At 36.2% G+C, this 27,153-nt stretch overlaps 1 protein-coding gene across 2 annotated transcripts in view; it reads left to right on the forward strand.

Annotated features, from left to right (window-relative positions):
- UCHL5 (ubiquitin C-terminal hydrolase L5) overlaps positions 1 to 7,320 on the forward strand; it is a 39,188-nt gene extending 31,868 nt beyond the window's left edge. For both annotated transcript variants that reach the window (XM_004438998.3, XM_014794143.2), the window contains exons 10-11: positions 580 to 678; positions 5,929 to 7,320. In XM_004438998.3, coding sequence (XP_004439055.1) covers positions 580 to 678; positions 5,929 to 5,973 — 144 coding nt within the window. In that variant the 3' untranslated portion in view covers positions 5,974 to 7,320. The remainder of the gene's footprint in view (positions 1 to 579; positions 679 to 5,928) is intronic.
- Positions 7,321 to 27,153: the final 19,833 nt, after the last annotated feature.

A 27,153-nucleotide genomic window follows, 5' to 3' on the forward strand; every position in this document is an offset into this window, starting at 1 on the left:
GGGAGAAGGGAAGTAAATTGAACCTCTACCAGACAGATTATTTAATTAGTAGCTCAATGGCCGTGAAAGGCTAGAATCGTGTAACTTGGGAGGGTGTGCTCTAGACAATGCATAGTCTTCCATTGAAGCACAGAGTTTTCCCTATAGTTTACCCCCTTTCAATCAAAAATAATTCAAAGAAAGTTTATCCTTGATCACAAAAATAAAGCTGGTCTTGTTAGGCATGGCCTGATTATTTGCATAGGGGTGGTAGCAAGAGTCAATCAATCATGGGGGCCTTCTTAAATTTTCCTTCATGAATTAACTTTTCTTAAGTAATCTTAGATTAGACTTTTAAAAGCCGCTGTTACTCGCTAAGCCAAGAGTAGGAAGCCACACCCAAGAAACTCTCTCCACGTGTTTTATTGTATGTATTAGTCTTTATTCTCAGTGGGATCAGAATCTCGTGATTTCTAATATTTTTTCTTATGAGAATGGATTTTCTCCCATTTCTAATTTGAGTTGGATGCAAAAATTAAAATTTCAGAAATTTAGTGGAAATGTAGAATTAATTTGGTTTGATGTTTGTTTTATTTTCAGATTGAAAATATCAGAAGGAAGCATAATTACCTACCTTTCATTATGGAATTGTTAAAGACTTTAGCAGAACACCAGCAGTTAATACCACTAGTAGAAAAGGTAAGTATTTTACTGGTGAATACTTAAATTAGATTTAGATTCCCCAAAAACAAATATTTGTTTTGGCTTGAGTAGAGGTAAATTTGTGGAAGCTTTTTCATTTTTGTTTTTTGCTTTTACCTATTGTTTTATGTTTTAGATGAGCATTAGTTCAACCTGATATTGTAAAATCAAACTAAGGGATTTCCCTAGTGCTTTAGCCTTCCAGAATCCTTAGTGTGAAGAACTAAGGTTGTGCTACATTAGAATAAAATTTAAAGCATTTTCCTTTCTTTAAGCTGAAAACAAATTTTTAATGTTAATAATTTAAATAGTAGATTGTTCTTATTTAATTTAGCAAAAATTTGAATTATCACAGAATTTAGAACTAGAATGGATATTGAAGGGGATAAAAAACAGCATAGCCTAGACCAAGAAATAAGTTTTCTTATGCCTAAGCCAGTATTCTTTCCACTGAGGGAAAACTAGCATAGGTTAGTGAAAAATTGTTGTTTCTCAGATATTTTTCTTCAATATAAGGCACTTAAATAAAATATTTGCTGAATAAGTGAAATGCAGTTAAATTATTTTTGAATTTAAGCTGTAAAATCAGTGTTTCTGAAAGTGACCATCGCTGGATACTTTTTAAAATACATGTTGCCTGGCCCCTCCCTAGATATTCTGATATAGGGGAAGGAATCTTTAATAAGTTCCCCCAAGTGATTTAATGCAGCTGGTCTGTGTACCACATTTTGAGAAACACTTTGAGAAGACACTACTAGGCAAATAAAATTTTGGACCATTAACTTAAAGACCAGAATACATGGTAGGTATATATTTTTTTTTTTATTAATTTTAAAGTTTATAAAGCAAGATACATTTCATCCCGGGTGTTTTATATCCTCATAAATTCTAAATGAGTTGTGAGTTAAGGTTCTTGTGTATACCTTAGTACCCAGGTCCTGAAACGTATGCTTCAACTGTTAGCATTAAATGCAAAAATTATTGCAGAAGACTGCTGAGTCTTCTCTTTTCCATATGTTTTTCTATTCATGTATCTCAGGGTATTAAAGTCCAACATGGGAAACTGATTTTTAAATTTTTAGATTAACAGTTAGGGTCCTGTGATTCTCAAAATTGATTGATTAACAGAGAACCTAGATATTGTGTTCTTTGTATGAAACACTATGAAATATTTCTCTATTAAAAATATTAAAATAATAATGTAGACTGCTGTGCTAAATCATATGATAGATTTTAAGTATAGGTAAATATTTTTAGGGACCAGACAGATGTTATTAGAGAAATTTTAAATGTATATATTTTGCTTTAAAATTGGTCTGTGAATGAATATTTTGTGTGCAAATTAGGAAAAGGGCTATTTTTGTTTGATTTGAACGAGAGTATATCCTCAGATTTTTTTGAAAGCATCGTTGGAGAACAGCAGCTTTCAGCTTTTGCGTTAGAGCTGTGATTCTTCAGTGCACATCGTTTTGGGCACAGGGTGGCAGTATGTGAATGCCTGGTGTTAGTGGGACCGGCTCAGGCTGTTCTTGTGTTGGCATTTGTTTGATTGACCTTGCTGTTGCCTATTTCTCCAAACCGTTCTTTGGCTAATAATATTGCACAAGCAATATTGAGATAATTTATTTCTTGTGTGTATGCAATATCTGTTATCCCCCTAGATTCTGAAAGGAATTCAGATTCATTATTTGATTAAAATTTTTGAAATGTTTTAATTATTTATCAAACTTAGCTGCAACTATATTCCAGGCACTCTTAAAGTCTGTGGACGTATACGTAATTAAGACACATTCTTCTCTCTTAAGCAACTCATGGTATAGTTGGAGAAAAGAATAAATAAACAATTGTAGTGCTGTGCTGAATATTATTATTCTGCTAAGTGCCGGAATCAAGTCATGCTAAAGATCTTGGGGGAGAACAGGGTAGCTCCTAAATAGCTTTATGCCGCTTAAAATGTCACACCCACAAAATTTTAACTCTGTAGTTAGAATTCAATGCTTACTCTCTACCAATAAATCAGCTTCCTTAGCACCAATATATTTTTGTTCATCTTATTTTGAAAAAGGAAATCATTATATCATATTGAATATCACTTTGTTAATAAATGCAAATGTTAGAAATTTAAAAACAGAATATATTAAAGTTAGATTTTATAATTATATACAATATAAAGGCTTTAATAGTGATAGTTACTTAATGGCAGTACTTCTAAGAAAAATTATATGTAGAATTCAGAAATGATTATTAAGTTGAAATGCCCCCCATCATGCCAAGGGAAAGTAGATTAAGGGGGTCAGAGCATGAAAGGGGTAGAAGGAACCAGACAGGAAAGATGTGGCTGCTCTAGGCGGTGTTGCTAAATGCCAGACCTGTCCAGGTTCCGATTTCTGAGCAGCTAAGGCAGTTGCTTACAGCCTTTGGTGGCCTGAACGTATTTGAGCTATGGAAATGTTTTCAGTTTAGAGAATAATAAAGAAAGGGCGAAGACTGATTCTCCCAAGGGTGTATGGCTATAATGAATTAGGTTAAGATCTTGCCTTATAAGTGTTTTTCTTATATGAGGATTCTGCCTTTATCTGATGAGTTCATTGAGCATATGTTACATAAAATTTGCTTAGGAGGTAACCTAAAAGTAGATAGTCTAAAACTCCTTGTGCCGTATACCAAATCTCTTCCTTAAAATATAAAATAAAATTAAGATTTCATTTGTGAAACTTTTACTTATTCAAGTATACTTACAACTTTTTAAAAATTTTTATCTCAACCTTTATATGTAATTCTGAATCATTGTCCATCCCAACTTTTTTAACCACCACCAATCACCTACTGTAGTGTAAAATCATAGATTCAGTAGCTATAGGGGGATTTAAAGCAACTTCACAACACTGAATTTTGTCCACACTTTACGAAGACATTATAATTCTTTTTTTTTTTTTTTTAAATAATTTTATTTATTTATTTTTCCCCAAAGCCCCAGTAGATAGTTGTTGTATGTCATAGTTGCACATCCTTCTAGTTGCTGTATGTGGGACGTGGCCTCAGCATGGCCGGAGAAGCAGTGCGTCGGTGCGTGCCCGGGATCCGAACCCAGGCCGCCAGCAGCGGAGTGCGCGCACTTAACCACGAAGCCACGGGGCCAGCCCAGGAAGACATTATAATTCTATTGGTACTAAATAACTAATCTTCAGAACTTACTTTGTCTATCCCTTAATACAAATAAGATAGAAGAATAGTTGTTCACAGTAGTATCTACATTAATATCTATGATTACAGAATTATGTGAGTTAAGTCAGCAACTTTTAATATCTCATTGGCATACTATGTGGAAGGAAAATATTTCTTAAGTGTACGTTCTTTCCATGCTTTTTAGAGATATGATGGTATTTATTTATTTATTTTTGGTGAGAAAGATCAGCCCTGAGCTAACATCTGTTGCCAATCCTCCTCTTTTTGCTGAGGAAGATTGGCCCTAGGCTGACATCCATGCCCATCTTCCTCTACGTTATATGGGACGCTGCCACAGCATGGCTTGACAAGCGGTGCATAGGTCTGTGCCTGGGATCCGCACCTGTGAACCCTGGGCCGCCGAAGCGGAGCACGCGAACTTAACCACTACGCCACCGGGCTGGCCCCTGTATTTTTTTATTTTTTAACAAAGGCAGAACAGAATAATACAAGCTTTCAGTTTAAATCTCAGATATGTTACTTATTGTTAAGCTGGTGCTTTTAGACAAGTTATTTACTTTGTATAGCATCTATTTCCTCATGAGTAAATTGGGAATCACACCTATTTCACATTCGTGTGGATTAAATGAGATCATATCTGTAAAGTATATAGTAAGTGCTTAGTAAATGGTGGTAATTATTTTTAACTTATTTTATTTGTTGTTCTTAATTTTATCTGAATTATGGGGTTTAGTAAATGTATGGACACTCTCTGCATTATATGTCTTTGTTAATTTAATTATGTTGGAAAGTTTATGTCATAAAACAGTAAATTCATTCTCATTTGTCTTACTACACATTCTGTATATTCAGAGTATATTTGGAGATCAATAAGGAAAGAAGTACATATTTTTATTTCACATTATGTCTAAAATTGAATTGTATTTTTATTATTTGGAAACATGAAACGTATTTGAGAAATTGTATACATATCATATTACAAATTACACTTGTTAACTAAAAATTGTTCAGTCTTATTATTTTTTGTATGGTACATGTAACGTATTTACTCTTCATATTCTAAGACATAGCACTCAATTTTATCCTACAGTTGAATAATAATTATATTACCTAATACGTTATAAAAAATGGTTGTAATTGTTCTAAATACCCTATATTTTAATCTAAGGAAGTTTTCTGTTAATAAAGGCAAAAGTCTAATTTATTCCTTTCTGATTCAAGTGACATAGTGGAAAGAACATTATATTCTAGTACTCTAAAATCTTGCTTCTCGAGGTGTCGTCTGAGACCAGCAGAATTGGCATCACCTGAGAGTTTGTTAGAAATTTAGAACCTCAGGCATTTTACTGAATCAGTCTGCATTTTACAGGGTCCCCAGGTCATTGGTATGTACACTGAGAAGCACTGCTACAGAACATGTGTCTTTTGACCTCTGTTGAGGTTTTGTTATATACTAGCTGTGTGACTTTGGTCAGGTTTGATAATATCTTTATGCTCTGGCTTCTTCGTCTGCTAAAAAGTAAAGTGAAATTACTGCAAGCTATATAATTGTTATGAGGATCAAATGAAGTAACGTGAAAACACTTTTTAGGTCGTGTAAGTAAGGTTTATCAACACTACAGATATCTAATCCTTTAGTGACATTATGTTAAACTCATTTACTTAAATATCCAGAAACTAATGTAGGATTTTTCTTATACTCAATTTGAATGAGAAAGGGGCACATCTGTAAATATACTGTTTGAAATACTCATCAATGAGTATGACTTTATGGAATGAGTATGTATTTTTTAAGTTATTACAATTATAATAATACATTTCAATTTCAGATAAGGAAGAACTGGAAACCAAACATGATCCTTTTTTATTGAGGGCAAAGTATAACTACATAATTGTCCAGGGGTAGTTTGTTCCAAGGCTCAAGTGATAAAAGATAATGCTGTAGAGATCTTATAAAAAATGCACTTTAGGCTTTTTAGCTTAAGAATGCCCTTAGACACATTTTAATATGATCTAAAACAAATTTTTAAGATTTTATAGCATACTATCTTCTATTTCTAGGCAAAAGAAAAGCAGAATGCAAAGAAAGCACAGGAAACCAAATGAAGAAGATGCTTTGGGATGTGTACACATTTCTGCTTCTGCACTTATTTTCATGGAAACCATTAATTATAAAGAACTTTGAGCAACATCCTAATTGACTCAGTGCACGTTTGGCAGTAGTACCAGTCTGTCTCGTCTTTAATGCATGGATTCATAAACTTTTTCCCTACCTGCATTGTGTGCATGTAGTGCCTATTAGGTAAAAGTGATGTTAAGAGTGCTTGCTCAAATTCCATTATTTGACATTGGTACTCTTGTTGATTCTCTGGATATGTAACTACCGTAATGAACCTAGAAAATGCACAAATGATGTTCTCTACCTGTAATTGTTATAATTAATCTTTTGATCTTTTAGCTCAGTTAAATGCTTAAAATTTATAAATATCAGATCTTGATTAAACTGAATCTTGTTTCTTCTCATCATTAATGGGAAAAAATCAGTATTTCTGTCTTTGATATCTAACTATTTTGAGGATTATAAAACTGAATTTTATCTCCTATACCAGTCATTGCAAAAAGTGTAATTTTAATGCAGATCATTGAAAAGGACAAAAGTACAGTTTCTAGTGATTTTCATTGCTGCCAGTAGAAAAAATAATAAACATCCCAATTTTATTTTAGCAAACTTTCTGTAAGTGTTTGGGGTTATGTATGTTTTGTAGAGTTGTTTCAGGAAGGTGTGAGTAATGTGCTTCAAAGTTTCAGGTTAAGAACAAATTGTAAATCTTAAAGATTTTTGGTGTCATTCTCAGTTTGGCAACATGTTTCAAGCTGTTAAGCTGTATCTTTATAAAAAATCAGAGGTTTGACAATTCAGGCTATCTGCTTTTTAAAAAAAGGATAATGGTTGTGGGGGAGGATTCTTCTGTGCCAATCTGAACAAAATTACTGTAGCCCAGTATTTTCCATGAGCCATGTACAGTTTACCCACAGTGGAGTTTTTTTTAATTGCTTTGAGGAGTTGCTTTGTTTTTTATTTTATAAAATAATATTGTATTCTTGCTCCTAATCGTCTTTTCCAAGTTAAACTTTAAAAGAGATTTTATAAAACTTCTTTTTATAAAGGAAATAATCTACTTTTTTTTCCCCCTAGGCACATTTCTGAAATTAATGCATGCCTTTTTAACAGTTTATTATGGAAAAGTTTAAATGTATGTAAGGAGACTGTGTACCCATCTTCTAGCTTCAAACACATGAAGTTTTTAGGGATTATTTTTAAGCGTACTACATTGTGGTATTATTAAATAACTAAGTTGAGAAAACCTGGTGGGAAATGGAATAGAAAAATTAATGAAATATTTTTCATACATAATTTCAGTTGAAGGTAATAAAGAAGAATTTGTACTTTTTCATTTGTTTCTGGGTAAATATATTTTGCTCTAGATACGATAGTAATTATGGAGTGTTTTCAAAGCCATGATACAATTTTTAAAAATAATTTCATAAGGATTATTTTAGGCTCCTCTTGATCCCATTTATTTATTTCAACTTAATTTATATGCCCTCTTTTATAGAGGCTTAAATTTTGTAAAGCTATACAAGGAATATTATAGTAAGTAGTATCCAGTCATCAAGACAGTGTGATACTGGCTTAAGGATCAACAGATAATCAGTGGAATAAAAGAGAAAGCCAAAAAACAAATCCTCATATATATAGTCACTTGATTTTTGACAAAGTTGGCAAAGCAGTCCAACAGAGAAGGAAAGTCTTTTCAACAAGTGGAACCAGAAGAGTTAAATATCCACATGGAAAAAATGAACGCTGACCCCTACCTCACAAGAATGAATTTGGGATGGATCATAGACCTAAATGTAATAGCTAGAGTAGAAAGCTTTTTAGAGAAAAACACTGGTGAATATCTTCGTGACTTGAGGGTAGCCAAAGGTTTCTTAGGTCAAAGAAATCAATAACCATAAAAAATCCAAAATTAGTGTTTATGTTGTCATTGAAAGATGCTTTTACAAGAGTAACTAGTATCAAATGACATTTGAAAAATAGCTTTATAAAACTACTGTGGTAATAGGTATAAGGATATTTTCTTATTAATCTAATTCTAATGAAATTCCTTGATAGGAATTTCCATAGCTTAAGAATGGTTTTATCTGCTGTTTCTTTTTTTAATTAATTTTATTTATTTATTTTGTGAGGAAGATCAGTCCTCTTTTTTTTGCTGAGGAAGACTGGCCCTGGGCTAACATCCTTGCCCATCTTCCTCCACTTTATATGGGACGCTGCCACAGCATGGCTTGCCAAGCAGTGCATCGGTGCACGCCCAGGTTCTGAACCGGTGAACCCCGGGCCGCCGCAGTGGAGCACGCGCACTTAACCTCTTGTGCCACTGGGCCGGCCCCTCTGCTGTTTCTTTGATGATTGCAAATGCATCGTGACTCTTCATGATAATTTCTGCCAGTGAATAAAGAAGTATGGCTTGTCCTTGTCTGGATCCTAAGTCATGAAGCTAATGGGTAGAGAAAATGGGGGAATAAAGAACAATCCAGCAATATATAAATGTTAAATGGAAAGCTAAAAAAAACGTATTTAAAAGAAAATCTTCTCTGCTTATTTCACTTTTGCCCTTCTTTTTCTAAAATCTCATTTAATGATTGGGTAGGTGAAGGCACTTCCATTCTGTTTGATGTCTTTAAAATAGCTAGCCAGCTCTAAGGGATATGCTTCTGTTATAAACAATGAAAGCTTGCCAACAGCTGTGGCACTGGCTAGTCTCACGTTATATGTTTAGTTCCCAAGATAGCTGCCCTTTTTCTAGCACAGAGCAGTCAGCTTGACTGTGCCACTAGAATAGACAAATATTTGCTCTGAGCTCGTGAACCATGGGGACTTGCTCCCCTATTTAGACCGTGATACATACTTCTGTATTATGGTATTACATGCAGATTAATGCCTTTAGTTTATCTCCTAGTTGCCTAAAACATTTCAAGAGACATTCAGAAATTACTTTTTTTTTCCTGTAGGAGGATGTTGTTTCTTTTGTTTAAAAAAAAATGGCTTTTAAGGTTTTCCCTTTAAAAAAAGAAAATTTAAAGAAAGATAAGCAAAACTAAAATTTAAATTACCCATATTTCTACCACGAGGGATGACTACATTAACATTTTAGTGTATTTTTAGTGATCCTTTTTTCCCATATGCGTACACACGTTTTTGTGTGTTAGCCTTTCGTGCTCCCCCCACATTCCGAAACAGATTTTTGTTGTATAAATTATTTCTACAGTTGATGATACGCATTTTATCATTTTTGTATCATTGACAACTTGCTGGCAGGAAACAAACCACTCTAGCTATTTTAGGAGGCGTGGGGATTAATATTGGGAATTTTGGAACTACTTAGTTCCTTACGAAGACACTGAAAGGTATGGAGGAGTGGCCTCACGTTTGGGTCTGCAGATATGACTCCCAGCCACACATGTATTGCTGGCCTACCGGGGGAACTGCTACTTCTGCACCAGTCAAGGAGTTCACCATTGGAATTACTCCTGTTAGACTATGCCGCAGTAGTTGTGTTCTAGAAATGAGGAACCTGCCACAACTATCTCTTGGTACCTGGTGACTCTACACTGGAATGCAGAGCAATTCAACCTCTGCATGGCTGAGCATGTCACTCAGAATATCTGAACCCACAGGCAGAAGGCTTCTGCTTTACTTTTGACTTGATTCAAATCTTCCATGAGGTTTTTCTGCAAGGGAGTCTGGGAAATTAGTTTTTAGCTCTCCAGCCTCTGCAGAGTAAGAAGATGTTCTAGGAGGAGGCGGTTGGTATGGATGCTGAGTGCAAATCCACTCAGTCACACATTATTACATTCTTCTGCACTAAAACAATTTTTCCTGTTTACATAAGTAATACATGTTTATTTTAGAGAAATGGGAAAATACAGAGAAGAAAAAAATATAAAAATCAAACCTAATCCCATCACCCAGAGATAGTCACTGTTAGTATTCTGATGTACATTCTCCAGAGAATGTGTTTACACTCACACATGTAATAGATATTTTCTTTTTATGAAAATGGGGTCATACAATTAAATATTTTGTTGCCTGCTTTTTCCCACACAAACTTCTTTCTATATTAATAATTTGCTTGGATCACATCTTTTTGTAATAGTTGCTTAGTATTCCATGATATAAATATGCTCTAATGTATTTAATAAGCTTCCAATAATAGGGAATAAAGCATAGAAATAAAATGGGCAAACTGGATAGTTTGGTTTTTAGGGAGGAATTTCATTTTTCTAAAGTAATGTGAATTCAGTCAAAAATGTATGTTCTTTAATTTGCTGTTTTCCTTAACACGTGGTTGACTGCCCGAAATCCAATGACTGACAGGATACAAGATTCACTGCTTGTAGCATACTTAGTACTTTTTGTTTTTCACTTGGTTATGTTAACATCTTGAGAACTTTCTTTGGTAATTTATTCAACATATACCTGAGTTGTTCTAGATGCTCAGATATAGTGGTGAACAAGATAAGGCCCCTGCTGTCATGGTGACCCATGAGCATGTAATGTAATTTTTGAAGTAGTAGTAAGAACTGTAAAAAATAAAGCAGGGAAAAAGGATGGAGGGAGCTGAAGTTTGATAGGGCATGGAAAGTCCCTTTGAGGAGATGATATCTCAGCCGAGACCTAAATGAAGAGAGCTTTCTTCTCTGTAGTACTGACTCAGCACTAGGAAAGTGGATTGTATACAGGCAGAACCAACATGCCATAATTCAGAATATTTGCAATAATGTTTGTTAATTGGTTTATAAAAGTTGATTTGGGGTGTCAATATGAAAATAGGTTGAATAAAAGTTACGTAGAGAAAAGGCTAAGACTGCTAACGTGATTTTTAGGCTGTCCAGATATTTTACATAATAAACTTCTCTAATCCTTGTAGCACTAATAGTATAGTGTTGACTAAACCATAAAACCAGTGGGAAAAGTCTCATGCGAGTGTATTTTTAAAAACAATTTGATATACATATAATATATACGTGATTAAAGATGTAAACATTAAAACTAAAACAATGAAATTAGAAAAAGTATGGGAGACTATTTTATTCTTTGGAGATAGGGAAAGTCTTCCTAAGCAAGAAATAAAACATAGACGAAAGAATCCAGAAGAGAAATACTTAACTATATAAAAATTTCTATACAGCAAACACCATAAAAACTTAAAATATAGCAAGCAACAAAATTTTATCATACATAACAGTGTAATATGTCTATTAGAAATATAATTAATGTTAATATACATAAAGCTCTTAAAAAAATAACCTGGGAGAAAAATTGGCAAGTGATATGAATAGACAATTCACAGAAGAAATTAAAATGGCTAGTGACGTTATAAAAGATGGTGCATCCCACTAGTGATCAAGAAAATGCAAATTAAAATAATAAAGGGATGCCTTTTTCCTGTCAGATTATCAAGAAGTTAAAGTGATTGCAAATATCCATTTGACAATGTGGGCATAAATGGGCAGGTTTGTGGACCAGTGGCAGAAGTCTTTGAAAAGCAAATTGGCAGTTCTCAAAATTTAGTGGTATATATCGTTCCCAACAATTTCACTTCCAAGAACCATATTACAGATGTATTCACACAACTATACAAAGACGTGTGTATAAGAAAATTCATCATGGCATTATTAGTAATAGTGAATAATCGGAGACAAGCTAAAAGCACAGTGAAAGGAGTGGATAAATAAGTTATAATATGTTGGAATACTATGCAATCACTGGAGAAAATGAGATGAATGTCTATTAACATGGAAAGATGTCTATGACATTTTTGAAAATGAAAGTTGCATTATAGTGGTGTAGTGTGAATCCATTTTCTGAAGAAAAATCTTATATTTGTGTATATAAGAATAGAAAAATAGATGTTAGCTCAGAGCCGGTCTTCCTCAGCAAAAAGAGGAGGATTAGCATGGATGTTAGCTCAGGGCTGATCTTTCTCACACACACAAAAAAAGAATAGAAAAATATTTGAAAGTATCACACCAAATTCTTAATAGTTGTTATCCCAGGGGCTTAGAAGTGGAAGATTAAAGGAGAAATTTTCCATTTTAAATTTATGGGTTTCTGGGATGATCAAATTTTTTCCTACCAGAGTATGTTACTATGTATTCTAAACAATAAGTAAATAAACCATATCAATAAATTAGCCAATTATTCTTATAACAAAAGTATTGGCAGGATCCCTTTCAGTAAGATGCTTCCTAAATGCAGGTAAATATGAATAAAACATAAATAAATGCAGTTTATATATATATATATGTATAACATATATTTGAGTAATATATGTATATATACATATACACATGTGTATAACACACATATTTGAGTAATATTTATTGTGCAATCTAAGGCATACTTATAATGCCTTCCTATGGTACTCTTTGTTGCTGGTCATTTTAAATATTTTATTTTACTTTCTTCCTCCTAGTTATTTTTTTCCTTTGAATCAAATCATCCATAGCGTGTGTGGTCCACAGATCAGCAGCAGCAGCATCCCCTGGGAACTCGTTAGACATGCAGGATCTGCTTGCCTCAGACCAATGGAGTCAAAATCTGCATTTTAACAAGATGCCCAGTTGATTCCTATGCAAATTAAAATTTAACAAGGACAACTTTGTTATTTTTGTATTTATGGAAGTAAATACTGTTTTCATAATCATTGGGCATTGTACTTTATTTTCTGCATTTAAGAAAATTGGTTTTAGGATTTTTACAGTTTCAGTAGCAAAATGCAAAAGTGCACTCGATTGGAAAATTTTTTAGGGTTAAAACGCAAAACCATTCACAATGTGCCAGGCTGTGTGTATTTTTGCATATTAACTCTAATCCTCACAAGAGATGAAGCAGATCCTGTTATCCCCACTTTTCAGATGAGGATGCTACAGCACCGAGATAGTAAGCAACTTGCTCAAGTTCACGCAGCTGGTAAGTCGTAGACCTGGGGTTGAAACTCAAGCTGACAGGCTCCTGAATTCACACCTCTTTCTTTTTCTCTTCCCTCCCCTTTCCCTCTCCCCTCCTTCCCTCTCTTTCTTCCTCCACCTCCTCCACCCCCATTCTTAGAGGTGAAAGTTGCGTTGTGGACAGAATCATACAGTGGAGGTGCTCACGTGAGAGAACTATCCCTGGATTTATTAGAAGCTTTTATAGGAAACTTCTGTTGAGTTATTGAGGAATGTGTGGAGTAAGTGGCAACCGTGAGCTCTGGGATCCACTGGCTTTCTGTGGGCTGGTAATTATAATGATTTTGATTAGAGACTGACAAGCTTCCAGGTTTGGCCTCCCAGGCTGTGTCTTCTAGTGAGGTTACCAAGGCCCAAGATCTGCCCTTTCAGTTTATGATCTGAGTCATTGAGAGTACACTCATTGAAGGTGATAAGGACGTTGGATAGTCGAGACAACTTAATAAAACTTGCGGGAGACTACGCCTGAAAGACAATATATTAATTTACCTCACAATTAGAGCTGTCAAGCAGACCAGACATTCCTGTTGGCCTATTAATACATTCTCTCCCTGGTATATCAACTTACCAAGGAAACCAAATTAAGACCAGAAGGTTGGTTGACTATAGAACTGGTCCAGAGGAAATTGTTTTTTAGAGATACTGGCTGTGATAGCCTGTGACATGCTTTGCCACACTAGACACCAACCAAATCTGCCTGGTACACTACACACCTCCTAGATCAAGATATACTGCATTCTTATACATATTGCTAGAGACACAATGACAAAATTTTAAATTCCATAATTATCACTTTTCTGGTTGACATTTCCCTTTTCATATCAACAAATGTTTTCAAATATATTGTAATTTAAGTTCATATTTATTTGATTTTAATTTTATTCTGATCTGGCTTCTTAATGACATCTGGAGGGGGTCCTTAATTTAATTTTTCAAATTGTCTTCCAACAAAGGGACTATTTCCCACAACCTATGTAACACCTATGTATGAGGAATCAGTGTTTCTATTCTAATATTGCCAATACGACCTTTCTTAATATCGTGTGTCTGAAATAGTCTATATCTATTTACACGTCTGGAATGCCCTGCATACTTATGATGCGGAGAGTTTTTCTTAGTGCACACAGGATTGTTATTGGAGTAGTTGTGTTGCTAAGACCATAGACACCTTGGATGATGCAGTTACTCTTTCAGATTTTATGTCAAAATTGACTTGAATTGACATTTGCAACCAAAAATAATGGTGTGTAGCTTAAGTAGCCTCATTTTATCCTCCATGAACAACTCGGTCGCTCTATCTCTACTGCTATTCTAAGAACTGTACATTCTGGCCAACTTTCTGGAAGTTGGTAAACACAACTTCGTAGGCAAGACAGTGAACTTTTTGCATACTGTTTTATTCTCAAACTGTAACCCCATGGTGCAGTATGTTGGAGGGCAGACTGCCGGACTTGAACTTAGGAGACATGGGGTTCTAGTCCTGCGGTGCTGTTAACTGTTGTGTGATCTTGGCCTATATTCTATTAGCTGCTGAAATGTACTTTGTCCTTTCTTATAAATTTCAAGTAGCACTTATGGAGCAAACAGATGGCTTTCACATCTGTTTATATGACTAACCCTTAAAACAAATATTGCTTTATTAAAGCTTCATTGTATTAGACGCACACACTTCTGGCCCTCTCTTGCTCTCTCTCGTGGTAAAGTCTAAACATAAGAAATCAGGCTTGCACGACTTTTTTTTCTTCTTTTTTTAAACACATATGATGTTTAGATAAAGTTTGGTTACATTTCCTAAGCTTTTACCCCTTGGTAATTTTAACCTCTAAGACGGTATAAAGAGTATAAGCTAGTATAAACTATGTATTCTGACACAGCATCTCCAGCTTCACATTTAGTCATTTGTGTACACAATCTTGATAGCTTTTTCCAAATGTACTCACAAAAAGGAAAATCACCTCCTTTCTGGATACGTCTTTAAATGAACGTAGACAAGTCTGGGGCCTTGTGATAGAATTACCGTTTAAAAAATTTGAATTATATATTTTAGCCTCAGTAAATGTCAGGACAGAAACCCTACTATAAAAACCACTTGATAGTGTGAAAATAGAAGAGGCACATTGAAGATGGGCTTGAGCATCTGCCTGTTCATTCATTCATTCAATCAGTCAATCAAGAGATACTCGCTAAGCATCTGCTCTGAGTCAGGCCCAGTGCTGGGTTGGAGATACGTGGATGGAAAGACACAGTCTTGCTCTGTAGGCTTGGGCTGGGCTTTAACCTTGCGGGATATTCACTGGTGGTAACTTCCCCAAAGAACAGGAACCACGTTATGCTGAGTAGCTATTACCAGCACATTAGACACAACAGTCTAAAATAAGTCTAGTTTGTCCCACGTGCAGCAATAATGTTTATGTAGTTTGAACAAATGTTTATGAGAATCGACTTCCATTTGAGATACCAACTTACAATTATATTTTGTGGTCACTGTGTGAACATTCCAGTCTACTTTTTTCTTTTCTCAGATTCAGTAGCAGCTTATTTTGCGGGGAGGAAATAAGGGGAGAAAAGAGAACAGAGGCATTAGCTGGTTTTCAGTTTAGGTTCAGGATAGATAATAAGTAACAATTGCAACTCTTGCATTTGGGGGCTAGTGAGGTGCTTCCCAGAAACTTGGGAATTAGGGACATAAGATTGCATTCTGATAGTTAAATTGTAGGATCAACACATAACAGGTAGAGTATAAATGGAGAAAGTCCCTAGAATGAGGCAGACTGCTCCCAGGCCATTTGCACGTGACTCTAACCCAGAGGTCACAATCTTAATGCCTACAGAGCCAGGCAGGTGATAGAAAGGAGTGAAGCTGACCAGGTGTTAGCATACTAAACACGAAGTGATACTCTTCACTTCCACAAATAGATGTACTTTCCTCTATTTTTCTTGATATATAGACCCGTCTTTGATCAATTTTCTGTTTTCCCTCATCTGAGAGAGAGAACAACAAGTATTTTATTTTTCTCTCACGTTTACTCTAGAAGGGGGAAAAAAGAACACATACAGATTAATGGCAGGTAACACTTGGCCAGAGCAGCAGAGAGTCTAGCAAACAGGGGAACACACACTCGATCTAAAGGCAGCAGCCATTGCTCAGCTGTAGCTGACTGTTTACAGGTAACAATGGAGGCCAGTTTTGCCAAATATTCCTGTTTTTTTGAGAGAAACCATAAATCTGGATTTATTGAAGTTTCTCAGTTTGTAAATGTTGGCTTCTGTTTCTTTAAAACACTGCAGGCCAAACAAAACAATCTGTGGGCTGAATTTGACCCAAAGTCTCCACTTTGCAACCTCTGCTTATAACATAATTAAATATATTAATATTTTATGAACATATCTAAAACAAGAAGGAGTTAGTCAAAAAAGCAATGGCCAGCTATATTAAGTGCAGATATAATAGAGTCATAGTATCTATTGAAGTCCATCCAGAGGAAGAGTCTTGTCCATTAAATGCCTGGGTATTTCTGATCTCAGCACTTAGATATTTCCACTTTGCATTCCTTGGATAAACCTAATTTGGTCCTGCTGTAGTATGTATTTTTATGTATTACTGGATTCTGTTTGCTAATATTTTGTTTGGGATTTTTGCCTCCGTGTCCATGGGTAATATTGGCCTTCATTTTGCCTTTCTCATACTACGTTGCTTGGATTTTGATAAGAAGGTTATACTGCACATATTGAGTCTGATAATTCCAATATCTGAAGTCTTAGTGAGTCTGTTTTTTGACATTTGTGGTTTCTGTTATGTATTTAGCCCATTTTTCTATGGATGTGTTAATATTTTTGTTATTCATTTGTGATAGCTTTTTAGATATTAAGAAATGTTGGTTTCTAAGGAAAGCTGAAATCTTGTTTCTAGTGCCTCTCCACCGTCGGGTTACTCCATCAATAAGAAGGAGGAACGTTGATACGGATGGCTTCAGGCTAATGGTATCTGTCTGGTTGTAGTGCTGGAGACAGTGCCCTCTGGACCGAGTAATTTAATAAGTATTTGCTGAACCTATACTTAATGTGTCAGGTACTCGATGAGGTTCTGGGCGTATAATGACAAAAACAACAGACATGATCTTTCTTCTTTTCATGGAGTTACCATCAGGTGAGGTTGAGAGACATGAATAAGGTAATCACAAATCAATAATGATGCACCATTTAAGTGCTATGAAAATAAAGAGTTCTATGAGATCATAAAATGGGGGGACCTGACCCATCTGGGGGACAGTGTGATCTGGCATCTGAAGGGCAAGTGGGAGTTAAGTAGACAAAACCTGGGGGTTGTGTGGCGAGGGAAGTCTTCTGGACAGAAGGAAGTACAAAGGCTGTGAGATAGGAAAGAGTTTAGAGTGTTTTAGAAATGTTAAAAAGGTCAGTGTCACTGGGATGCACAAAGGAAGTGCATGTGTTGAGTCTGCAGAGCTAACAGTAGCCATATCGTGCAGTTTCTTTTATAGTTTTTTCCTAAAACTCCTCATTGGAGCACCTTTCAATTTTGTTTTTATTTACTAATGTGTATGTTTAAAGTTTTGGGTTTTTGACTTGCGTGTGGCTTTGGCTTTATCTTACAAATTTTTATATGTTGTGTACTTATTGCTTTTAATGTCAAAATGTAAGTTTTGATTCTCTTTCTGACCAAAAGTTATTTAGAGATTTGTCTTTTAAATTCTAATTGCTTAGGTATTTGATAGCTATAGATTTCTATTACTATATGATTTAAATTATCATCAGGGAATGTGATCTGTATATAATTTAATTTTTTGAGATTTCCTTTGCGATCTACTCAGTATGTTGATGTGACGTTGGAGGTTGATCTTGTGGTGATCAGGTGACAGTCACATGCTAAGAATGCCTGAGCAGAAAGATAGAAGGAGCTGGTTGCTGATATCAGACCTGAATGGACTACCTCTAGACTTCTTGTTGCATGAGAAAAATAGAATTCCTAATTTTTTTAAAGATTTTTTTTTGTTTTTATTACTAGTAGCTGAATGCCATCTATAACTGTTCCATAAACTATTCCAATATACTGCTAATTAATAACCCTTTTATGATTAAAATGATTTGAGTAGAATTGATAAGTAACTTACAACCAAGAAATCCTTGATTGAGGTGGCCACTTTGTGTTTATTTCTTTTTCTTATTCTTAAAAAGAGGAGTGGATTGCCCATATTCCTGTTTTGTGTCCGCTGTTATGGTGGTTGGGTCCTCTCCCATCCAGAGTGAGGGGCTGAAGAGCTATATCAGGTCAAGAACCAAGTTCTAGTTGGATTTCTCCTGCTGTAAACTTTTTTTCAGCTATTGCTTCGTTATTCTTCTGCCTGTATTGTCTGCTTCCCTAGTGTTCTGAGATATAATGTGACGGAAAGAGTGTAATTTCCAAGACGTGCTGCTACGCGATACTTCTTTTACGTTCACAGTGACATCTGTTTCGTGGGGCTTCACCTTTCAGAAAGTACTCTGTCACTACTGACTCCCCACTACTCTCTGCCAAGTTAATTTCTAGATTTTCTGGATTGCCTGATTGAAGAAAGATGGCTAGATGAAGATACACAGTTAGTGGGTGGGTGAGGGGAGGAAATAGAGGGAGGTGAACGGGCAGATTAGTGACTGGCTTCGTGGAATCCAGAGCCCACCCATAATGGTAGAGGACTCCAGTCTTTTCTGTGGTGCTGAACCTGGGTGTCAGAGTCACGCACAAAGTAGAGTAGCTTTCACTCAGCCCATCTTCATCAGACTGATCATTTGTGTCAAACCTTCCAAGATTCTGACCTTAGCTTGCTCTGCTTCTTGTAGAACGTGTTTTACTTTTTCTGCATCTTCTAGCTATTTGCAGAGAAATTGGGAGAGGCTGCATTTTGTTCATCAGGCTAACAGCCTGATGATGATGAGTTCCCAAAGGCACTCCTTATTATTCTTCCTTTAAGCTTTGTTTGTGCTGAATTCCCTCTGACTAGAATCCCTTCTCCACTTTTCCCTAATTTTTCTTATAGAAATTCTAGTTATTTTTCAGAGTCCATTTCAAATATTTCCTTCCTCATCAATCCCTCCCTTCACCTCAGAAACAAGCAAACAGACAGAATTGGAGGAGCTGGTGCTCTCCTCAGATCTCATATAATACTTTAGGTCTCCCTTTTGGCAGTTGTTAGGTTTTACATTGTATCAAAATTTACATATGACTTCTTAAAAAAAGCATAGGCCAGATTCTCAACTCGTTTTACTTTGCTGTACTAATAGGTACACATAATATTTTCTTAGATGCAATGCTATTTATTTAAAGACAGTCCCTAGCCTTCCTCTAAATAGGCAGTCTTCCTACAGTTTATTTCTAGGTCAGTCATTTGGAACTCAGAATGCAGCTTCCTTTTGAAGCAATCTTCTAAATAGAAGTTATGCTCTCACAAGCCTATTTGATCCTTAAAGTGATAAAGGAATACAAACCTAAAATAAGGTGCATAACAGTGATTCTATAGGGAAATGAATTTAGATTTCCGATATGGGACTCTTCTCATCCCCCCAACCTTGATGTAGGAGGAGTAGAGACGCTCTCAGTTCCAATAAACTAGTGTTGATACCTATGCCCTGGGGTGAAACTCAAGAAGTGAAGGGGCAGAGAGGGCCCTAGGAAGAACTCTGAGGTTACAGTAAGAATGGTATATTGAAGGGAAGGAGGAGGTGAAGTCATATGTATGTGAAGCCTTGTCCTTCCCCTCTATCTCTTGTACTCGCTTATTCCATGACCCCATTCCATGACCCCTTTAGATTCAAGACTATTTATAACTAACTGTAAGAGATCCCAATGATCATCTAGTCCCTCTACCCCCAGTTTAAAAAGTGAACCAGTTCAGTAGCTTTGGGAGCGACTGGCACAGACATTGTAGCCCAGATGTTAAATTCGTCTTTGGTGTCTGATAAGACTTCCCACTTTTGCTGGGAATACCTAGTATTCTGTTTCCTCTGGTTCAAAAGGCCTAACAGCTCTCCCTGACTGTGGGCAAATGACCAAGACTTACCAATACTAGAGCATTGATTAGGCAAGCTAAATTCTGCCAAAAAGGCATTCTAAAATGAGAAAAATATTAAGAATAATGTTATGTGGAAAATCAGAACATTATGGGATTTCTTTACATATATTTTATGATATGGAGGTGGGGAAGGCACCATAAACTTTTCATTGCTCCAGGATCTGGAGATCTGGTCCCTGTTAAGCCAGTGATCTGTGTGAGTGCCCGCATGCACCAGCACATCTGAGTCGACACCTGCCTTCTCATCCTTCAGTCCGATTAGAGAGCTTCATGTTCCTCATGCTTCCCCAAAGCTGGCCTTTCCCTTTGTATGCCTGTTTGTAATCTGTATTTGATTAGATGTCTACCTCTCTCTATCTTTCAAAATTATAATCAAGACATGTCTTCTTTCTACCCATTATTTTTTATTGCAGTTATTAGCAGAGTGAGCACCCGGTTTACAGGCTGCTAACTCCAGTGTTGCAGAGTTGGGCTGGTCTCTGTCTGCAAACAGATGCTAATGGTAACATGAACCACAAATGTGGATTCTCATGTTTTCCCATCCAATGTCTGCTCTCCCATCCAAGGTTCTGTAGGATTCAGGCACCGCACACTAAAGAACTGAAGTGTATGAGAACTGTGGTCCTTGGATCTAACAAACAAAAGGAACTCTTAAAAGTCCTATGCCCTGCTAGCAACCAGTGGTGAATTTGATGGGGGTAGAAAGGACGTGGGAAATCTATAAGTTCATCAAGATTCAAAGCAAAAGGTGTCCCAGGTGTTTATTGGAACGTAACTGAAGCTGCGTGCTAACTTCCTCTGAACTTGACCAGTGCAGCTCTGCCTTGGGCTTTCAATTTCTTCCCATCTATTTTGAATTCTGCCTTCCAGAGTCTCCTCTTCCCACATGCAGTCGAATTTCAGATTAACGGACCCCTGCTTCATTCTCATTTATGAAAATACTGACTTGCTCCTTTCGAAGAGGCTTGCCAGCACCCAGCAGAATAGGAGGTGTGAGTGAGGTTAACTTGCACTTTACTAAGCAAGCCCAGAACCTATCCTTGAGTTCCTCTTTTCCTTTCTTTCTTTTTTAACCAAAAATGATAAGTGGAGAGTATTTCTTCATCTGTTCTATAACACATTTTTCTCTTCTTTTTCTGTTACTTCTCATCCCACTGTCTCCTGAACACTCATATCTCTTTGCTATCAACTTCAGAGCCTGCCTGACTCCCAAACCCAACACACCCCCTCAGGGCTGGATGAGAATTTGTGAGGCTGGGGCATGTCTTGGGTGGAGCAACTTCTGGACCCACCTGTTCTAGGGGAAGGAGAGTTCTCTTGCTGGAGAGAAGAAAGTGGATTTTTTTGGAGAGTGGGAGTGTTTCTACAGCAGACTAGCTGCTAAGTGTTAGCCGAAGTTTCCTGGTAATTATCAACATTGTTTGTAGCATGTACATTTGTAGGCGTATTGTGCCCATCTCTGACGAATTCAGTAGGTTTCCCAAAATTCTCTCATTTTTATCGTTTTAGATATTTGTTGTTGTTGTTGTTGTTGTTGTTGAGGAAGACTCGCCCTGAGCTAACATCTGTACCAGTCTTCTTCTATTTTGTATATGGGTCGCTGCCACAGCATGGCTGATGAGTGGTGTAGGTCCACACCTGGGATCCAAACCCGGGCCACCAAAGGGAAGCATGCCAAACTTAACCACTATGCCATGGGGCTGGCCCCTCATTTTAAATATTTTTGAAGTCTCTATTTGACTTGTGAGATGAGAGAAAAATAGTTTTTTAAACACATTTTATGAATGGAGAAAACAGAGGAAGGGAAACTTCCATCAATTTCTGAAAGTTATGCAGATCAGTGTGAAGCATAGTCCATTGTATATATTTCTTAAATATTTTTGGATTTTAGATGATCTCAGAGGAGTCAATAACTCCCATTGCTACCGCAGAAAATAAAACACTAAACACTTCTCCTCCCAACTCAGCAGAATTGAAAAGAACTTTAATATTTTTTGTGTAACACCATTGTGGTAATTTTTAAAAAGCAAATTGCATAAGCAAATTATAACATCACAGCAAAACTAAAAGTCTAGCTACTCTCATATTACAGATGTTAATACCTCAATTGTCTGACCCTGAGAACAACTAAGGAACCTAGAATGTAGTACTTTTGTTAGTCAGTCAACAAGTATTTGTTGAACACAAACTACGTCACTGCACAAAGCAGTGAGCAGTAGGGCAGATCTGTGGCATGTAGCATGCACATCTGCTCTCCTGCACACTCCAGGAAGACAGGGCAGTCTTGGCTGTGAATTCCTTGTTCAACTTGGGCCTCCTTTCTGACACTGTTCCAGCAACCACTGCTACTAGACTGGAGAAATGGGGGGTGACTGGTTATCCCTCGCTCTCTGAATTAATAACAGTGTGAAAATAAAAACTGAATGGTAGTAAAATCATAGGCTTCAGAGAGAGATAAAGCTGGGTTAGAATCATGACTTTTTAATTGTTGTGTGTCCTTGAGCAAGTCTCTTAATCTCTCTGAGCCACGGTTTCCTCATCGGTAAAACAGATAAAAATAACCTCCCTGTACAGGCATTGTGAGGATTAGAGGTAACAGCAGGAGAAAGTGCTCAGTGAATAACTCAACTTGCCCTTCAGAAACATTGGAGTGCCTGAATGAGTGTATTAGTTTTTGTCTGTGTTTGGCATCATCTAAGTACAGCCCAAGCTAGGTCTTCTAGCTGTTTTCTGGTGGGAAGTTAAAAGTTTTCATAATAAAAATTGTGTAGGGGGAACTTAGATTTATTGAGTACTTCTGTCCCAGGCACTGTGTGGACTTTTTATATATTTATCACATTTTATTCTTTACAACAGCATATGAGGTCAGTATTGTAATTCTCATTTTACATGTGAAGATGTGAAGCTAAATTTGTGTAAGTGGATTATCCTAAATCACATAGCTAGAAAGTAGCAAAATTACAGTTTTACCCAGGCCAATCTAACTCCAAAACTTCTACCATTTTTAGTACTTGTGTAAGATCAATGAACTGTCTGTCTGTAACATGTGAGTTTCTGACACCCCACAATCATATGCAGTATTAGGGCAGAGAATGTGACCAGTAAGGTATTAACTGTCTGTGTTCACTGAAGGCTTTTGTCTCCACAAAGAGGCTTTCAGATTTGACAAAGGATCCTAATAATCAAATAAACCTCAATGATATAAACTAAAAAATACAGTATCCAGGCCAGCACCAAGTATTTGGTTTTCTGACAATTTTTGAAATGCGTAAATAAATTTCAAATCTGTGATACTTTAGGAAAATAATCAATGATGTTAAGATGCATCCTTGGAATGGGGGAAATTTTTCTGACTATAGAATCACTACTGTGGATTTAAATAAAGGTAGATTTCCTCCTATTATAAAAGTAATATTTGCCCATTAGAAAAAGTTTAAAAATGTAGAAAACATAAAAAGTGTTTTTCCATTGTCCCAGCTCCTAAAGACTATGTTAATATTTTGGTTATTCTGTATATTTAAGAATTAAAGAGTTTTTTTGAGATTAATTGGACTAATTTCTAAGATTAGAAAACTGAGGGTTGAGAAAGCTTCTGTGCCTTGCCTAGGGATCCTAATAACTAAAAGCAAGTATGCATTTTGGTCAAAATGAGGTTCTTTTGCTTCAATTACTCCCATGCAAACAATTCAGGTCATTCATTTCATCTGCAGTCTACACATGCAAATTGTTAACTATCCCTGTGAATAATGCTTGGAATGGCTTGCTTTATACTATATGAATTCATATTTTTAAAATTCTTAGGTAAGTCTTAATTAGGGGCATGACTTACAAAAATGGAACCACATTAAGCAAAGTCTAATGTGGTTCTTCTCTCCTTATGCAACAAAAAGTTCTTCAGTGATCAGAATAAACAGGTTTGGCCTAAGCAAGTTCAGGTTTGGGGGTGGAAGTAAGCTTATCAAGGGATGGCAAGTGGATGTGTTGGTACCAAGGGCAACAGGGTTTTCTTAGTCCTGGGTGCTGTAGGAGGCACTTCCGTTGATGCCCAGGAATCTTCTGGACGGACGATAGAGCAGAGTCTGAGTAGAGGCTGCCTGAGAGCTCATTTCTCTTGCTTCTCTTTCCCTGATCCACTTCTCCTTCTTCCTTATTTCTCAATTATCTTAAAAAAAAGTTTTTTATTGACATATAATTGACATATGACATTATATTAGTTTCAGATGTACAACATAATGATTTGATAGTTATGTATATTACAAAATGGTTATCACAATAGGTCTAGTTAACATCTGTCACTATACATAGTTACAAAACTTTTTTTTCTTATGATGAGAACTTTTAAGATTTACTCTCTCACAACTTTCAAATATGCAGTAGTACAGAATTAATTATTCAATTCTATTTTCTTGGAATCTCCGTCAGTTAGAGCACAGTTGTCCCAGAGTGACTGCAGTGAGGATAGAAATGGCTGCGTCAGTGTTGTCAGGTTGGAGCATATTCACCGTTGACTGGTGGCCTCTCCCACTGGACACAGTTATATAGCATCTTTTTGCCCATGGACCCAATGTCAGCTGCATCTTCCTAGTCTCACTTTTGAGTTTATTTTGGAAATGAAGGTTGGAAAGAGATGTTGCTGTTTGTTTTCCATTCCATTTTATAGTTGGTTATCTTTACTCATAATTGTTGGAGTGCATCTTCTCGTGGATTAGGAAATAGTTTCTCTGGCTCTACCAACAGACTTGTATCATTGTAAGAATTTTACTACTAATTATTATAGAAAAGCAGAGATGGATGAATAAAAATAAGAATTCATTACAAACTGTGCAACCTCGGCAAGTTACTTACCCTTGGTTGAGTCAAGAGGAGTCAATTTCCTTATCTGAAACATAGGGGGAATCAGCACATGACTCGCTGGGTGGTTGTGGGGGTGAAATGAAGTATATCATGTAAAGCAATTAGCACAGGGCCTGCAGATGGTAAGTGCTCAGTAGAAGGTAGCTATTATTCTAACTGCTTTGTATTAGATTCTGATTCAGTAGGTCAGGGGTGCAGGCTGAGAACTAGCACCTCAGGTGATTCTGAAGCAACCCATTTCTGCTCTAGACAGTGGTTTTCTATCTTTTCAGTATTAATAAAGCAAAAAAAGTTCAGACTCAAATATAATAGTGATTATGCTTTTAATATCCAGTGATTAAGGAAATGCATAATGACCAAGTTGCTCTGAATTTATTAATGCTTTGAAATAAATTTGTATTTTTTAGTCCAATACAGGATATACACAGGAAAATAGTAGTAAGTGTATGTGACAGATGTTGTACATTCAGCCCAAAGACAAAGCCTATTTGGTATTCCAACTCCATTTTAATACTGGGTTGGACAGTTCCTTCCGGGCCTGGTGACTGCCAGGGCATAACTCAGCGCGCTAGACTAGCTTAATCCCAAAGACTTCTGTGGAACATGATGGATCCTCCGCAAAAAGAAAAAAAAAAAAGCTTCCATGGTGAAATAAGTCTGGGAAATAGTGCACATTAATCTTCCTCTTGGAGTTCACAAAGCAAAATAGGTTATTAAAATTTCCGAGAAGTCTTGAAATAATGCAGCTATTTAACTCTGTTTACCCTGCAGGACTTTAGGTCCTACAGTTTCCCAATCTTAATTGACCACAAAACCCCTTTCTTCTCAGCACACCTGCTAGCATTCCTGAAACTAGTGTTCTGGGGAATACACTCTGAGAAATGCTATCAGCTACATGAGAACAAGGACTCTGCCTATTTATCTCTGTGTTCCCAATGCGAGGACAAGGCCTGGTGCATAGTAATTTGAAAAAGAAGTAATTCATTATTTAAGAAAGAAATATTTTACATATACAAAAAATTATAGAGAATGATATGACAAATACTTATGGACCTGCTCCCGCATTTAATGACAATATTTTGCAGTTTTAGTTTCAGATCCTTTCTTTTTAAACAGTTTATTACAGATACTGTCAAAGCTTCCTCATCTCTAACTCCTTATCCATCTCCATGAAATTGGTCTACATCCAACTCAATCCATGCATGGGTGTTTTAGACTTTTACTACATACGTGTGTATTAAAAATAATATATAATGTGTTTTGTATGTTTAAAAAATGTACGTGAACTCTTATAACTCAGTTGTAAGAAGATCAACAACGCATTAAAAAAATAAGGCAAAAGACTGGACTTTTAAACAAGATATAGGGATGGCAAATAAGTACATAAAGAGAGGACAACATCATTAGTCAGTAGGGAAACAAATGATAACATCAGTGGATACCACGGCACACCTACTGGAATGGAAAACATTAAAAAGGCTGACCATGCCATGCGTCAGCAAAGATGTGGAGCAGCTAAAATTCTCATCCATGGCTGGTGAAAATTCAAAATTGTGTGGTCACCTTGGAAAATTGTTTGGCATAAAGTTAATAGGTATTTACCCAAGAGAAATGAAAATATACATCCACACAAAAACCTGTTCTTGAATGTTTACAGCAGCTTTATTTATAATGGCCTCAAAGTGGAAACATCCCAAGTGTCCATTGACTGGTGAGTAGATAAATTGTGCTACATACATTCAATGGAATATTACTCAGTGATGAAAAAAATGAATTATGGAGACCTACAACAATGCAAATGGATCTCAAGGGCATTGCTCAGAGAAGGAAGTAGACACACAAACCTACATACTATGTGATTCCATTGATATAACATTCTGGGGGAGAAAAACTGTCAGGAAATAATCATAGCAGTGGTTGCCAGGGGCTGGGGATGGGTGAGGGGATTCATTACACAGAGGCATGAGGAAAACTTTTGGAGTGAAGAAAATATTCTCTACTTTGACTTGGACGGCGGTTACATGACTGTCAATGTTACTTGACATTTGTCAAACCTCACTGAACTGCAGACATAAAGATGGTGAATTTTACTGTGTGTAAATTACATCTCAGTAAACCAGACTAAAAAAAACAGACTAAAAATCTTGACTAAAACAAGTGAAAAAACAACAACAAATATTTGCTACAGTATTGTTAGCAACGAAAATTTAGAAATCTGTCTATAAGGAAGCAGGTAAATAAATTGTGGTACCTTAAATACTACACATTACATATTATCATATTGATACAA

This window comes from Ceratotherium simum, chromosome 36 (assembly GCF_057802395.1).
Source record: "Ceratotherium simum simum isolate JZ-2026a chromosome 36, ASM5780239v1, whole genome shotgun sequence".
Lineage (NCBI taxonomy): Eukaryota > Metazoa > Chordata > Mammalia > Perissodactyla > Rhinocerotidae > Ceratotherium > Ceratotherium simum.